Source organism: Centruroides vittatus, unplaced genomic scaffold, assembly GCF_030686945.1.
Source record: "Centruroides vittatus isolate TY-2023 unplaced genomic scaffold, ASM3068694v2 contig_400, whole genome shotgun sequence".
In the NCBI taxonomy this organism is placed as follows: Eukaryota; Metazoa; Arthropoda; class Arachnida; order Scorpiones; family Buthidae; genus Centruroides; species Centruroides vittatus.
The window spans coordinates 230534-247689 of record NW_027122215.1 but is presented as its reverse complement, the minus strand read 5'-3'; the positions used below and the strand labels follow the sequence as shown (position 1 = coordinate 247689).

Below are 17156 nucleotides of genomic sequence, written 5' to 3'. Positions count from 1 at the left end.
TTTATTGGAGGATTTAAAATTTAATCAATAAATACTGCTATTGTTTTTCTAACTTTTGTGTAACACAAAACTCATTCTTATCGTGCGATACCACATATTTGTCTTTTTATATATTTCTAATTTTACAGTAAAAATAGAAATTGGAAATTTTTTAATTTAAATTACAGATTCAACAGAACATTTTCTATATCTAACAAAGCAATTTGGTTGTTTGCAAATTCATCAATGAATTGTTTGAACTTAAAGGACATTTGAATGAAGATAAATAACTGAATGGTCAACTGTAGGAATTTGAACAGAAAGCATTTTAACATTAGAATTTAATTAAACAACTTTGCACATATTTGAAGAAATTCATTTAGAGCTGACATTAAAGAATTAAGAATATATTACAAAGCATAATATATACATATATAATTGTTATTATGTTACATTACAAATATCTTGATTAGTTTTGTACCTTGTTTATCTCTGAGTAAATTATATCTCAGTTATTTTTAATTATATTCTCATTTTAATATGTAATCTCTATTATTTATATAATTTTGTTTATAACTAATATTTGTGGTTTTCTTACTTTGACTGACTTTACTAAAATGTAAAATTAAACAAACTCTATTTACCAAGTATTCAGAAACATTAGAAATTAATTAATTGATATTCAAAAATAATTTATTATTTTGTAAAGTAAATTAATGATATTTACAATATCTTACTCTTATATTTAATTATATTTTCTCATGTGCAAATAATTAAAATAGTCTACATATATTTTCTTGCATTTATTTTTGCTAACATTCTATACTAGAAAGGCAGATTATCAGGTAGTCTAAAATTTGATCTTAAAACTAACAGAACTTTTGGCCTTTACCATATGTGAATCTAAAAAAACTAAACAGTAAATCATGTTGAGTGTTGAACTTTTTAAGTTGATTGCTGTTATAATATATAGTGTGATAAAAGAGAACCAAATTCAGTAATTAATATAAGTAGTTCAAATACATTTATTTTTAGAATTTTAGAAAAGTGATGTAAAGAAAGAATTGGATGATGTGTTAATGATAGGTATAAATTAAAATTATTTTACATACTGTATTTTATATGGGAATCAATACATTATGATAAATGAATCTTAGAATCTATTTTAAGTTAAAAAGTATTTTGAAAAATTCCGAATTCTGTCTTAAAATACTGTTATAAATCAGTATTGTTAAATTTATCTTGTCTGATTGATGGTGGATTTTGCAAACAACTTTTACAGTTTCACTTAAAATTCTTTCTTGTTGAGTAATCAGAGAACAAAAATTTGTCTTGATTAAAAATTATTTCATACAAGCATAGATAAATTGCTTAATGGCAAAGGTCAGGAAAAATAGTTTGACATTATAATCTTTTCAGGATATTACAATATCAAACTATTTTTCAAGTTTTATATAGATTAGGATAAAGGAAAATTTTAATAAATAAATGTTTGATATAAGAAAATTTTCAATTACATTTTAAAAGAAACTTTATTTATATTTAATGTTTAATTTTTATTTTAAAAGAATAAAATAGAAATTTTATATAAATTTTTAATGTACAACTCAATATAATGTTCTGTTTATTTATTTATTTGTCTTTCAAAATTTGGGTGCTGTAATATTTGTCAGGCAGTTTTTAGTGAGTCTTCTTTTACTTTTATTTAAGCAAACAGGAAAAATAATGCTAGTGTATAAATATACTTTACTAGTAAAATGTATAAATTATCTTCAAATATTTCTAAATATATTTTGAATTCAAACAGAAAAATAACTCAGTGTATTGAAAAGCTATTTTATAGTTTCTATTTTCAATTTACGAGCGATAACCAAAAAGTTACAAATTACAAAAAAAGGAAAAATCTCCAATTCTTTCTTTCCTTATGCAACAAATAAAAATCCAATATCACTTTATTTTTCAATATTACAAATTTTCTAAAAGCCATGCCAATTGTTCAAACCTAAATTAGTTAAATTTAATCAGGCAAACTATTGATTCTCATTTCATAATTTTGATCTAACCTAATTGATTTTAGTTTAATTTTTATTTATTTACTTTTATTAAATTTATCATTCAGAATATTAAATAACTTAAAAATATTTTATCATTTGAAGAATTTAACTTTCTTTAATTAACGTTCATGAATTTTGAATTAATACTTAATTATTGTATAGGTAGTTGTATGCCGATTTTATTGGCATTTAGTCATTAATACATTAATTTGATGTAAAGGGATTAACTACATCAAATGTCAATAAAATCAAGCACACAGAACTTTCATTACATTTTCATAACAACAATTTCTATTGAGAAAATGGACAAAATTTAAATTTTATTATCTGTTAATGGTCGGGATTTGAAATTAAGAAATTAGTTTTATTTTGTGCCTTCTCCAAACTCGTTGACAGAAGATACAAAATTTACATATTATACAGCTTGCTTTCATTTCCATATATTCCTTTTCAAATGATTTTTGAGAAGCTATCGGGTTTTCTGTCACAAATGATAGATATATAATATTGCTTGCTAGCTTGCTTAACATTATTACTTTTATTATAATGTAATGTATAAATGATCATTTAAATACTTTTCTATGGCATTTAAATATTTTTCTTTTTCCATCGAGAAAGAATTTTAAATGGAGGTCAATAACCATTTCAAAAATAGAATATTTAATCAATTTTATATTAATCTGTTGAACATTGGAACTTAATATTAGATATTAGTGTAATGTAATCATATTGCATTGACAAATGTGACTTGTTGTAATGACATTATAGTCAATTAATATAGAAGCTTATACCAAAGCAAGATATGATGCATTGACTATTAACTATTATTACTTCTAGAGATTTAGAAATTGTCCAGAATAGTTGAAACAGAAATAAATTAAATGCATTTACTCGTCTTAAAGATCAATGCACTTTAGAGATTAAATATTAATATTTTTTCTTTATAAATGCTAATTTAAAAAAAATGGATTGTTTGTCTTTAAGTTCTGCTTAATGGAGGGTTTTTGGTGTTTTTTTATTTTTATTATTTTATTTAATTCTTTTAATCATCAAATGGTAGTCATAGTGGATAACGTTTTTAATCATTTTGCTCATTTGCTGTTTAGCATTTACTGTTAGAGTTAAGTAGAGGTCTTCGTCGAGCAATTTGTATAATTTCCTTTTATCTGTACATTTTAATTATTTTTGAGATGAAAGGACAGAAATTTGTGCCGTCTCTATTTCCGCTACCACTCTAATTTGGTCTCAAAACTTTATAAATAGGATATATTAATAAATGGCTTATTCAATTTTACTTTTTGAACTAATTATCAATTAAGAAGTGTTGATGGAAAAGATCATTATCCAGAGACAAAAATAAGGACAATAAATATCTTTCAATTTATCTTACTGATAGTTTATAAAAATGAGAGCAATAAAATAAGTTAAAACATGAACTTTCTTATTTATAAAAGCTACTATTCTTCTAATTAAATAATTGTCCATAAAAGAAAAGTTTTACAAAGATTACATTCCTTGCAACATAGTACGTTAAATATTTTGGTGGGAGGATATTAAGATGTTTTTTTTTCCTTGTCCTACCTCATTATATTTTTCAATTCAAGGCTGGGCACAACATATGGTTGTAATAATGTTCTTGAGAAAATTTTCTTGCCAAGTACAATCAAATTTATCCAACAGTGTATTGCTTTGTGTCTATCAATTAATGTCATGGCCATTATTTTAATTGTTGTCAAATACAAAGAGAAGAAATGTCTGTTCGGAAATATATAGTATGTAGGTTAGCATTTATTATACAACAAGATCTTTCCTGTTTTGTTTTCTCTTTCTTAATTATTTTGAACTTATCACAATTCTAAGCCTGCTTTTTGACTTTAAAGAATTATACCTGAAAGAATATTTAATCTAATGTCAAACAAGTAATTGTTTGCATGATAATTATGTTAAAATTCTTCCTTTTTTTAAAAAATAAGAATAAAAGTTTTGATAAAATAGTCCTATTTACTTCTGAACAATGTGGATGTTTGATACAATATATGTATTATTAGTTGACAGGAAGAGAATATATATGTCTGGATATCAAAATTATTAGGATAATGATTTTTTTTCTTATTCATTAAGTGCCAAATGTAGCGTGAAAGGCCATAATTAAGAAACTATTTAAGAAATTTTTCTTTTGATTGCTGACATAATTCTTGTTATTGTTCTCCTCTGGAAAGTTATTAATTATAATAAAGATGGTACATTTTTTTGGCGTTATAATTTAACGTGATCTGTAGAATATCTTTAAACTCTTATTTCTGCAGCAGTGGCTATGGTATTGGAGCAGAACACTTCAATTTTTCCATTTGGTGACAAATTATTATGCTATAGTACCGACAAGCTTATTAATTGTTCTTTCGCCATGTCAAAAGATAAAAGTTGTTACATGCTATTTTGCAAGATCTCGTTTATTAGCGGAAAATATATCAAAAGTATAAAGTAATTCTGACTTTTATTTCTCCTGAGTGTATCCTACTGACAAGACTAATTATTTACAATTAATCATTTTAATTGTTGGTATGTGATTTGTTAACTTTGGAGAGAAACAGGATAGCTTCTTTCACAGAAGAATATCCATTAAAAAACAAAGTATTTTAAGTCAGTTAATTAAAAGAATAATATGTTCTGAACATATTTTTGTTTTAGAGAAGGTATACTAATTACAAATTAGCTGTTCATCTTGCAAAATCAATAATTGATGCTTTATATAATTAAAGATACTTGTATCAGTGAAAACAATGCAGTCAAACAATACTGTAACAAATGTTTCCAGTCATTTATCCTCTAAGTAATGACGTTTATAGTTTTAGTATTTTAAGAAATCATAAATTTTATTTTTGAAACATTTATTTACGTAAATCCAATACATATATTCAAGAAACGTCAAATTAATATCAAAGAATGAATGTATGATCGGAGAGTGCTTAAGCATAGTCATTGTTAATTGTGTACGTGTGTACATTATCATTTTCAGATCGTACTGTCGTGGGTGTAGTTTTATGAATATCTTAATATTAAATCGTTGGATGGATCACGTTTATAGAGGCGCACAAAAAAATACGTTTTTAAAAATGAATTATGATTCATTGATGAATTTTTGATATTTAGATTATGTTAGAAGTAGACACGGAAACGGCAACGTTTCCAGAAAATCAACTTTTTAAGGGTGGTACATAGGTTTTAAGTATTGTGTTGCATTATTTATGGTTCTCGATGGTGGCATTGGAAGTGAGCTCGTGTCCAGATTCATTATTGGACCTCTCTAAAGCGATTCCAAGAAACAAACGAGAGAGAAAAACATCCAAAAAATAAGGTTGAAATTAATGGATATAGGGCACACCCAAAGGTCTTTAGGGATGAACTTGTTAAATTATATTACTGAAAAGATGTGTAGTAATCTGGTTTGTTTCGGTTTAATCGTGTTCTTTCTGTTGCGTTTGTTTCGTGTTACACTGTCGAGTTGTATGCAGTATGTCGATGACCAGTAGCTCGCGGATCTTTTACTCTCACGAGCTGTATCCACAAAAGCTTTCGGTTAATGATCTCTTAATGACGTTTAGCACTTCGTTAGTGAGACTCGTCGTTTACTATAAGTAGTCAAACGTCGATACTATCTATCCTCTATTTTTTATCATTATTCTGATGATGCTGATACAGTTATTATGCTTCAAAATAAAATCTATAGATCTGAGCGACCAATCGAAAAGATCCTTGTTCTTTACCAGTATACATCTTAAGAACCGACTTCTATTGGACAAGGACTGTTTTATACGATTGTATTCGATCTTAACGTCACAATAACTTTAACAACAGAGCAAAATAACGACTGTATAAAAAATATATCGACAATATTACTGATAGAAAAAGGTCTGCCCGACTAACGAAGTTCTAAAGTCCATTAGGGATCATTAACCAATGGCTTTTGGCGGACACGACATGTAAGCGCGTAGGCCATTGGTCATCGATCTCGAACGGATGTTCGAACGAAATTAAATTTACAGCTTCTTTGGTGATACCGACTTTCTAGGCGATAGAAAGACAAAATAAGATTTTATTATTGTGATGTATTATAACAGAAACTGTTGCTAAGTTTTAACAAAATGCTTCATGTTTCTGTCGCCGTATTTCCAGAGGGGAGAAAGATGAACTAATAAACAATCTTTTTGTTACGGTACGTCTCACTTTTTAAATGATCGCTTGTGCAAAATGGTACGTGTATAACTGCTAGAACTTCAACGATTGCATGTGTTTTCCTTTGTCCAATTATCCTTTGGATTCAGCTAAATTATTAGTTAAAATAATGAAATTTAAGAATAGTTATTTTTATGACACGTAAGAAGACGATTTACTCTAATAATAGAAAACGCATTCGATCATTTACTTTAGGTTTTTAAGCGAAATACTATATTTGAAAGATAGAACACAAAGAACGAGTCTGTATAAATGTGTTTTTGTTTGTCTGCAGTTAAAAAAAGAGAAAAATATTACATAATTACCAGTTAGTTTTTCACAATTCTTTTTCCTTCTCCCTACAAAAACAGGAATGTTGGAACATTTAACGCTCCTTCAGTCTAACAATAAATAAGTAAACCGATAAAATGTTGCTACATCAATTAATATGACAAGATAGATTTTTAATATATATGTTTTCAAATTTTCGTACCGTAGCCTGTTATAAGAACGGGTCAAATTAACACGATTATCGGACTTTGCCATTTAAATAATGCGAATTTTATTGCAATTTATATATGTACAGAAATTGTCATAAAATTCCTATTGTTTAAACGTGCAAAGTCCGGCGATCTAGTAGTTAATTTGGCTCGTTCTTACAACTGTCTAAGCACGAAAGTTCGAAAATCCGAGGTACGATATCACGTGTACAAATGTGAGACTCCATCAAAGTCTTTTATAACCTTGCACGTGATATTTGTGTATATATACAGGGTGTCGTGTTCGCGTTTTTGTTGTCTGTTCCTATTATTTCAAGTTAACTATATATCCTATAAATTTATACCTAGAATATACGTTTTCATCTAGTTAATTTTGAAGAAGCAAAAAAATTCGGCAAATAGAAAATTATATTAAAAAAATTCAAATGCCGTATTGATCGGATTTTTTCCCCCCTTAGCATAATCTTTAAATTTATTATTTTAACTTCAATATCTTTTATTTCGGATATACATAGGTTATATTTATATAGATCTGTATATAAAATGGCTGTTCGTAAGCGGTTAGATCTCGAGAAATTGGATTAGAATTTTTTATATACATATTTTAATTCTGTCGCTCGCCGATAACACTAAAAAAATAGATTAAAGAAATTTTGCACCGCATCCAAAATCTCTACAATGTAACGGGAATAAGAGCCAGTTGTAAATATTGATTGGTACACATCACAACTTGTAATAATCCGTGCGGGATGCAGACTTATGATGATATCAAGTGATAAATAACTCTTAAAAGAGCACTCGCTTGATATTATAAAAAATATATGTGTGTGTATTTTTTTCAAACTACCTTTTAATTTTTTATCGACAGACGAGGGGAGATTCGAAAGTTTTTAAAACGCTTCCCTTCGGGGGTAAAACCCATATTTTCATAGGCAGGATAAATGGCGCTGAAAGATTATCGATCTCTTTAGATAAATGTACTATCGAACACGTGTCGTCCTTCCATATCTTTTACGCCATTTAATGTAGCAACCATCGTGATTCAGTGTAGACAATGGGATTGTTGTTGTCGAGTCGTGACATAGAGCACAATAACTTGAATTAACCTCTCTCCTGATAATTCTACTAACTAAACAAAACGAGAATCAATCAATAAATATTTCCGACTCCCTCGATAGACTGCCATTAATGTTTTTTGTGTTTATTTCCTTTCGTGCATGTATTTATATTCCCCTTTTTTATTTTTTTATTTTAAATCGGGGTTTTCTGGAAAATTATCGAATTCCACCGTTTCATAAAACATTTCTAGTTCCGGCAGATCCTTTATTCGTTTCGGATTTTGAAGTGGAGTATAATCTTTCGAGTGTTATTTATTGACTGGTTAAGATCATTAGTCAATCTCTTTGTTGCTGCGGGGTGGCGGAACGTAGGAAATTTTAATAGCTCTCTGCATCCCCTCGGTTATTGAACAGGTGCACTCGTTTTTAAAACCCATCTAAGGCAGATTTTATTAGCCAGGCCTATAATTAATGGAGATAGTTTAGTGAGCTTTACGATGCTGCCTTCCCGAGTATTGTTATTAACGCTATCAGAATTTGTTTACAGTCTCGATTAAATCGTAAACACTACATCTATTTACAGATTTGACACTGTTTAATGTCTAGCGGCGCGTTTTATACATTTCTAGTGTATAAGTGAGTCAGATTATACGCATTACTCATCAACTGACGAGCCTATCAGTAAGGATTCTTCACTAATTATTCTTTAAGGAATCGCAAATTGAAATCGCGCAACTAGCACGACTTAATTTCGCCGTTAGACAATCTTTAAAATCTCCGGAGCGTCATATTTTTAGTTGAATTTCGGTGTTTAGTTAAAGAGCGTGGGGGAAATTTTTAAGAGTAAGAGTTATGTACTACCGTTTTGGAATATTTTTCACCGATGCCAGCAAGGAAAAGAGGCAGCAAAAACCCCCTCGAATCAGTTATTCGATGCGCCGATAAGGATAAAGGTATACAAGTTGTTCTGTCATGTTCTTACATTAACTTAATACCGGCAACATTACGATAGCGATCTCGTCAGCTTGAAAAACAGGTTTTTATTTGCCTTCATCCTTTACAATAGCTCGAGTCCGACGCCACCCACGAAACTATTTTAGCTCCCCTCCCCGTCTTCCCTCCGACCTCACGCCGAATGGAGAGGCCATTCGACAAATAAGAGATGGCCTCGAAGGTAGAATCTTATTTCGGATTTAACGCGATAAAAAATTATTAGTTAAGGCTCCTCGAGCCGGAAAAATGCTCGTAAAATACGTTCCGAAGCAGTTTCTTTTTGTTTTTATCCAATCCAAACGTCTTGAAATGTATTTAAGGGCGCCATTTTGGTTACGGGTTGGATAATAAGCGGGAAATTAGAGAGAAAGAGATCCGTTTTGTTGTTGGAGAGTCGCGCATCTCCCAACTTTCCGTCTGGATGGACGGTACACAATATAAATTACCGCTACATCATGGTCGCACGGACTCGCTAACCCGTCATTAGACACGGGAGGAGAATCTTTTCTAATTGATGCTGCGGGGATTTTTTACGTTCGTGACGTCACGTCGGGTACACGAATAAAGCATCTTTCTTAATTTGCACTCGATTAACACGCGGCGGGCTTATCGCGGCCCTGGGCATGGCGATCGTGACAATGGGCACGGGGCAGGTGCGAAAGGCTGGTTCTCTACGGCGGGGTTCTCACAATGCAGTAGAGGACCGCATCTGGCGGAGGAGGCAGAGTCGCCTTCTGCTATTGTCGTTACAGAAGTTCCCTATTGAAAGCGCCCCTCCCCTCGAAGACCCGATTGAAGAGGTTTTTTGTCAAACGACGTAATGATTATTTTCGAAATTCCGGCTCCGCATGCTGGGAATTTGATATAAACAGTATACCCGGACGATTTTTTTACAATATAATTACCGGGCCATACACGAAAAAGAACGAGAGAGACGGTCGCTAGGGAATGCACGGAAAGGGAGAGAATCCATTCCATTGACTTTTTTACGACGAATTGAACGCGGAATTTCATATATCTCCCTTTTTTCCATCGGAAGTCGTTCTGGCGGAAGAGGGTTTGTATTAGTCCCCGTGTAGATCAATAAGATCCAGTCAGAAAACACGCGGGCGATCGCGATCCTTCTCCGACTCGCCCCGTTTAGAGGGAGGCGAAACGGCGACGGGCCGCATTCCATTTTAATGTCGACTTAATATTCCGGGCGAGAGTGGATAATGGATGTCCAGTTGGCTCGTGACTCGACGTTGGAAGTGTTAGGAAACGCGTACGGTCTTCCAAGGTCTTTATCGCTTCGCTCGCCCCCCTCGCCCGCGTCGCGTTATCGCGCGCACGAGGTAATTACACCGTCGACGAGGGGGTCGGAATGGAACTCAATTAAAGAGACTGCTTCCCCCAGGCAGATCGCGTATCCGGCCACGATTCGATAGGATAGGGTAATGCCGAAGACGGACAAGTGTACACACCGCAAAACATTCAATCAAGTGACAAGACGAGCGAGTAATTAAGCTGGTAGTAACTAGTGTCGAGCAAATGTTATAGATGATCCCCGGCGGATGTTGTGATAGATGAACGACAACAAATTCCCTCTCCGGTGCAAATACTGATGGATCATGGCGTGCGTGGCGTTTTCGATAGTTTCCCGCTACGCGATTGTAGTTCTTTTTTTACGATTGACGATCCCCGTTATTGTAGTGTCTCCGCCCAACTTTTATTCATTCCGTCTTTCCAGGTGGGTGTTTTCGTTCAACTAGATCGTCCGTCCCGTCCCAGTCGTCTTTTTTCTTCCATCTGCCATGGATTGTGGGGTGCATCTGCGTCGATTGATGTCCTGTCTCTTCTACGTCTTCGTCCTCTCCGCCGTTTCGTGTTTAAGACCCGAGCCGAATCGCATCGTTCCGCCAGGTAGGAAAAGTTTATTTGGCGATTTTCTCGCTTCGGTCGCCGCGTTTTAAGCGAAAAGACACGACCCGTGTCCGAAGCGGGAGGGGAAAAAAACGAGCCGGAAGACGGAAAAACGTGTCCGGATCGAAGTACACAAGTTACCAATTTGCTACAATCGACCAATCGATTAGCGGGCGAAACGGTTCCACCTGTTAAACGCGGGTTCGAGTCTCTTCCGCTCGACCACGTGGCGGCTTTCGATCGTCGACGTCACGGCTGGCGATCACGTGACGGAATTCTCCGTAGGGCGACAATTCCGGCATCAGTATGCCGGTGCCGGCCGCCCTGTGGACGTTTTTAGTAAGTTGGCGATTGCTGGCGGTCGTTAACTCGCACGTCCGACACCACCGAGGTGGGTGCATTTCCGCCTTCGTAACCCGGTCGCGTCGCTTTCGCCATCGCTGGCCATTCATCAAGTAATTGCTGTATTTTTATCCATTGCAGAACACGTGCACGACTTCAGTTGCGGGACGCTATATTACCGCACTCTCTACCTGGATGCCAAGAGGGAGGTCCTGTTCGTGGGTTCCATGTAAGTATGCTAAAAGAAGGAAAAAGAACGGAACGATAGACGCACTGTTCTCGTTCCGTATATTGAACTCGCCGGTTTCTAAGCCCGTTTCACGTGCTTATATACAGTATATACGATGTCGTTATTTTATAGTCCGTCGGCTCCACCCCGACCATAAAAATTTGTCACAGACCGTATTCTTTGCTTTCTCTCTTTCTCCTTAACAACTTTTCGTACGCATCCGCACGAGAGGCGTGCACCAAATAAAACCGGCTTCCGAGAAACAATAATAGAAGAAAGTTTGCGCTGATTTTGCTGCAATTTTTTTGACATTTTCTTTCTTTGCAGGGACAAGATCTTCAAGGTGAACCTGAACAACGTGAACAAGACCCGTTGCGAGGTGAGACTGTTTTCCGATCCGCAAGAGGAATGGGTTGGTCATTGATTACTCATTAGAGCCGAGGTTTTGGGTGGTTAACGTTACCTGGCTAGCGGGTCCGGGACACGACGACGCCGTCGGAAATACATTACCTGGTTAAAAATACATGGTCCGTAAAGAGAGCGAATGCAGTAAAATAACCTCATTAAATAGATGATGTATGTACGTGTCAAGCGTATGAACAAGATCGACGTTTTCGGTTCGGTCCTTTTTCTTCTGGCTCCCATCGCATGTCGTCCAAACGACGTCGATCATGCGAGGAGGGTTTAACGGAGAGCGCGAGCGAGAGAAAGCGACTCGTTTTCTCTTCCCCCCTCTCGCGGAGGGTGGCCACTCCTTACTCTTTTAGCGCGGCTAATATGGCCGCGGATTAATCGCGACTTCTGGTCGCGCATCGATCTCGCTTCCTATTCGGAGACGGGGATGGACGTACTAAGTGCTTTCTACTGTCGCCCTGTCAGTGAAAAACGGTGTCGCCCTCCGGACGACTTTGTTCTCGCTTCGTCGTGTTCATTACGCGCTCCGACTGACATCTTCCGGTAAGGGACTCGTAATCTCCACCCTCGTTCCGCTCGCCTGTTTCGCATCTTCCCCGAATCCTCGAGGTTCTAACGTTAAGATGATGGGATGTGGGACAAAGATGCGGTATGGGGGAAGAGCTCTTGCAATTTTTTTCTCTTGTTCCTTTATCCGCGACGAGCGAAGTGATTGTCCATTTCGTGGCTGACTGCCCCTCGATGTTCGTCATACATCGTTGCCTTTTTTGTATTGATCTGCCAGTCTGTTCCCAGTCATCGAACGTCCCTGCTGTCTCCCTATTGTCACCGATCTTGTTTAAAACGCATTTGGAGAATTGTTTGTTCCCGCGCCGTCCGTCACTGCCTCGTTATTCCGTCGTCCGGAAGCTCCTGTCGGACAATTTAACAATATCGTTAGCGGTGAAATGGTTTTGGCCCCTGTGCAATTTGGGCCTCTCTGCCGTCCTGAGACAGGTTGATTGTGAAATGTAAGTGACCCTGCAGTAAATGTCCTCTCTGCCTCTTCTTAAACACAAACAGATGGTTACACTTGACAGTGGTATAGTCTTGTTTTTGTTACCACTTAAGTTGTGTCTAAAATATCTCAGACTTTGTCCTGTCTCACTTGACTTGTGGAATGGTTCCTTAGCGCTTGGAAATAGAATGAATTTTTATTATCTTTTCTGTTTTAATTTTAGAAACTGTAGATTTCCTTTATTAAAGCCCAGCTTTGTGTTTGGATCCTCATTTTGATGAATCTAAGAAAATCCACGTGCCGCTTTTTGACTGCTGGCCTAAAAGATGCTGTTTTCTATACATCCAGAAATTACATATAAAGTAGAGAGTCGTAAATCGGAATCAATTGGAGACTGTGGTGGTTCAGATTAGTGATTTGTTCCGATTACCGATTATGTACGAAAAAATATTAACCTGTCCGATGTTCAAATTTTTCTCCGTTGCGTGTCGCTTCGTGTTGAATTTTCGTCGATTTTAAGCCTAACGAAAATTTTTATAATAATAATCGAGGCTATCGTATCGTTAAAAATTATTTCTTCATTTTGTACAAACAAAATAAATATATTGAAGAATATAAAAACATGAAAATTATACTTTAGAAGTAAATCTAGTATCAAAAACGTTCGATTCAGCACGACACAGTCCGACTGAAAATCGTTCCGATTAACGACTCTCTACTGTATTCTATATAAATTGCATACAACAAAATAAAAAAAATTATTGAAATTCAATAAATACATACATATAAACTGTTGCACTTCAATAAATTTTTTGTTAGTTTAAGCACATTTGGTTATATTTTTACATTTTTTTTACTGTTTCAGTGGAACAAGTTTATAGGAATTTTAGTTCAACTAAAAACACTACTCCACCTTGGATTGTTTTTGTATAGAAAACTGAACTTTTTCTGTGTTCTTTACTATCCCAGCAAGGGGGGAAAATCTTTGGAAATTTTTAAAGGAAGCTAAAATAGTTTTGTATTTCATGATTACCGACTGAAATCTTTTGTTGGTGAGCATTTAAATTTCAATTTATTTGGATTTCAAGTATCTAAATTTGCTTCTGTTGTCATCATTTAAGTGACTCGGATCTTCATATTGATTGTCGTGTTTGCAACCGTCTAATTAATTTACCCAAACTTGTTTACCCTGTGCAATTATCTTTGTTGGTTTGTATATGGCCCATTGAAAAAACAATTTAGGAGTTTTTAATAATTTTTAGCGTTATAAAAAATGTTAATATTTAAACTGTGATATACTTTTTTAATGGGAAAATGGTTTTATAAGGATAGAAATTCAATAATTGTGAGAAGTTAGAAAAACTTGTTAATTTCACAAAACATAATTAAATAAGAAGTTTTAAATCAGTATTTAGATTAAAAAAATTTAATATTCAAAATAAGCAATATTAGAATTTAAATTCTCTTTGAGCCGAATTTCAACTTTCTCTGCCCCTGAGAAGTGCAATTATTTTTTAATGTTCGTTCATTAAAGTAATGTGCTTTTTTTTTGGTTCTTTAACTTTTTGCACCTGCAATTGTACTTAAATTAGATCTTCAAAATTGATTTTTCTGTTAGTTATTTGTAACAAATTTTTATCATTCATTGTTATTGAATTGCAGGTGGATCTAATTACATTGCCTCCATCAAACATACCCAGTTGTGTATCCAAAGGAAAATCTGAGGTAATTAATGATTTTAAAAATGGCTTATAGTTTTTGTTGAATTAATTCAGTTTTATTTTATTTTATCTTTTTTAGCATTATGATTGTAAAAACCATATCAGAGTTATTCAACCCATTAACGATGGAAACCGACTGTATGTGTGTGGCACCAATGCACATCATCCAACTGATTGGGTTATCCATGTAAGTGGATTATATTTTTAGGTTAATTTATGTAAACTTTTATATATGAAACACTTTTTAATCAGGCTAACCTCACTCATCTTGGTGTGCACGAGAAATTTCCGGGAATTGGAGATGGGATAGCCAAATGTCCGTTTGATCCTGAAGATAATGCTACAGCAGTTTGGGTTGGTAAGTAAAACATATACTTTATTTATTCGAATAGATTTTATGAGTGTGTACTTATATATTTGTTTTATACAGAACATGGAAATCCCAATGGGCTTCCCGGTCTTTATAGTGGCACAGTAGCAGAATTTACTAAAGCTGATACAGTTATTTTCCGTACCAATCTTTACAATATGACTACGTTAAATAAAGTCCATCCATTTAAGCGTACCATCAAGTATGATTCCAAATGGCTCGAAAGTAAGTATGATATAAGGAAAAAATCAGAAAAAAGTTTATATTTATCATTAACATAATTATTTCTAGGACCACACTTTGTCGGATCTTATGATATTGGCGAATATGTATACTTCTTTTTCCGTGAAAGTGCTGTCGAATACATAAACTGTGGAAAAAATGTTTATTCTAGGGTGGCCAGAGTTTGTAAAGTAAGTATTACTAAAAAATTTGAAAAATTTATTTTAAATGTATTGTTATAAAGGTACTCTCAATAAAAATTTTATGGAATAAATAAAATAAAATAATTTTTATTTGTAGAAAGATACAGGAGGTAAAAATATATTGAATAAAAACTGGGCATCATTTTTAAAAGCAAGACTTAATTGTTCCATCCCTGGTGAATTTCCATTTTATTTTAATGAAATTCGTAAGTTATTTTGCTTATTTGTTGAATTCTATAACAACTTACTGTTAAAGTTTTAAAAAAAATTAATGTTTGTATATATTCAATTTCAGAAAATATATATCAACATCCGGATGATGAAAGGATGTTTTATGGAGTTTTTACTACTTCCATGTAAGTTTTTACCCGTCTTCTTCTATAACAAAACATTCAGAAGTTTTTGAGTGGTAAATTTATGATCCATTATTAAAATAAGCTCATCTCATCATAGGAATGGACTAATGGGTTCAGCCATCTGTACATTCAATTTGGATTCTATTCAAGAGGTGTTTAATGGTAAATTTAAGGAACAAGCAACTTCCTCTTCTGCTTGGCTTCCAGTTTTGACTAGTAAAGTTCCAGAACCAAGGCCGGGTCTGTGTGTGAATGATACTCAAACACTTCCTGATTCTGTCCTTAATTTTATTCGTGGTCATCCTTTAATGGACTCTGCTGTTGCTCATGATAATGGCAAACCTGTATATTATAAACGTGATGTAATCTTCACTCGTCTAGTTGTAGATAGATTAGAAGTTGATGGAGTGCACTACACTGTATACTACACGGGAACAAGTATTTAACTTTCTTCAAGGCTTTTTTAATTAAAAAAATATTTTATATTAACAATGATTATTTTTTAATAGATAATGGTCTTATATACAAATTAGTAGAATGGTATGATAGAACAGGAGAGGAACATTCAAATCTTATTGATATTTTTGAAGCAACAACACCCGATCCCATTAGAGCAATGCAAATTTCAAGCAAAGTATTCAAATTTATTTGAATTTTTCACACTAATATGATATACATTAATCGCAATTTTAATTATACATTTGTTTACAGCACAAATCATTATACGTGACTTCCGACAGAACAGTTCGGCAATTTAATATGGTCATGTGTAAAGGTCGCTATGAAAACTGCGTGCGTTGCATTCAAGATCCATATTGCGGGTGGGATAAGGATCGAAATGAATGCAGACATTACACTGCAGGGTTTGTACTAACTTTAAAAAAAAATTAATTAAACAAAAAAATTAATTAAACAAAAAAATTATGAAAATAAAATTTTACTTTTCTTTCCAGACTATTGCAAGATGTTACTAATGCTACACCTGGTATCTGTGATAATCGTAAGTATTAGAAATTATATTCCAGGAATATCATTACCTCAACATTTCTAATACTGTAAACTTATTACAGATGTAAAAAATAAACCTCTTCATGTTTATTGGGGTCAAAGTGTGCATTTAGCTTGTCCCATTGAAATGCCAGATATGGAGAATATTAGGTTTGCTTTCCTTCAATGGTACCACTATAGCAGAGAAAAAGGAAAGTACCCAGTTATGCAACAACACAGAGATAAGTACATTCACACTGCTGATCACGGTTTAGTAATTCTTTCTGTCACTGAAAGGGATAGCGGACGATATGATTGCAAAATGGGCAGCAGTACGCTTTGCAGCTATAATATAACAGTTGATTCAAGTATATATTTACAATTATTCTACTAAAGTTACACAAATTTAAATTTTAGTAAATACCTTTATTTTAATTGTTGCAGAAACATGTAATGCTCCAACGGATACTGATTATAGAAAGGTTTATTCTGACTGGTGTCAAGAATTTGAAAAATATAAAGTTGCTATGAAAACATGGCAAAATAAACAAGCTGTGAGTAGAATAAATTTATTAATTGATTATTTTTCAATCTACAATATTAAAATTTACTTGTAA

General features: G+C 33.6%; 1 protein-coding gene across 2 annotated transcripts in view; it reads left to right on the top strand.

Annotated features, from left to right (window-relative positions):
• Positions 1 to 17156, top strand: part of LOC136976379 (semaphorin-2A-like) — a 47714-nt gene that overhangs the window by 27864 nt on the left and 2694 nt on the right. Inside the window, exons 2-17 of one of the 2 annotated variants that reach the window (XM_067271626.1) lie at positions 10526 to 10698; positions 11182 to 11269; positions 11597 to 11648; positions 14343 to 14405; positions 14481 to 14588; positions 14654 to 14759; positions 14832 to 14996; positions 15063 to 15184; positions 15294 to 15402; positions 15492 to 15552; positions 15650 to 15990; positions 16062 to 16186; positions 16264 to 16415; positions 16506 to 16552; positions 16623 to 16907; positions 16984 to 17093. In XM_067271626.1, coding sequence (XP_067127727.1) covers positions 10590 to 10698; positions 11182 to 11269; positions 11597 to 11648; positions 14343 to 14405; positions 14481 to 14588; positions 14654 to 14759; positions 14832 to 14996; positions 15063 to 15184; positions 15294 to 15402; positions 15492 to 15552; positions 15650 to 15990; positions 16062 to 16186; positions 16264 to 16415; positions 16506 to 16552; positions 16623 to 16907; positions 16984 to 17093 — 2043 coding nt within the window. In that variant the 5' untranslated portion in view covers positions 10526 to 10589. Of the gene's footprint in view, positions 1 to 10525; positions 10699 to 11181; positions 11270 to 11596; positions 11649 to 14342; positions 14406 to 14480; positions 14589 to 14653; positions 14760 to 14831; positions 14997 to 15062; positions 15185 to 15293; positions 15403 to 15491; positions 15553 to 15634; positions 15991 to 16061; positions 16187 to 16263; positions 16416 to 16505; positions 16553 to 16622; positions 16908 to 16983; positions 17094 to 17156 lie in introns of both variants that reach the window. The other variant, XM_067271625.1, reaches the window with a different exon arrangement.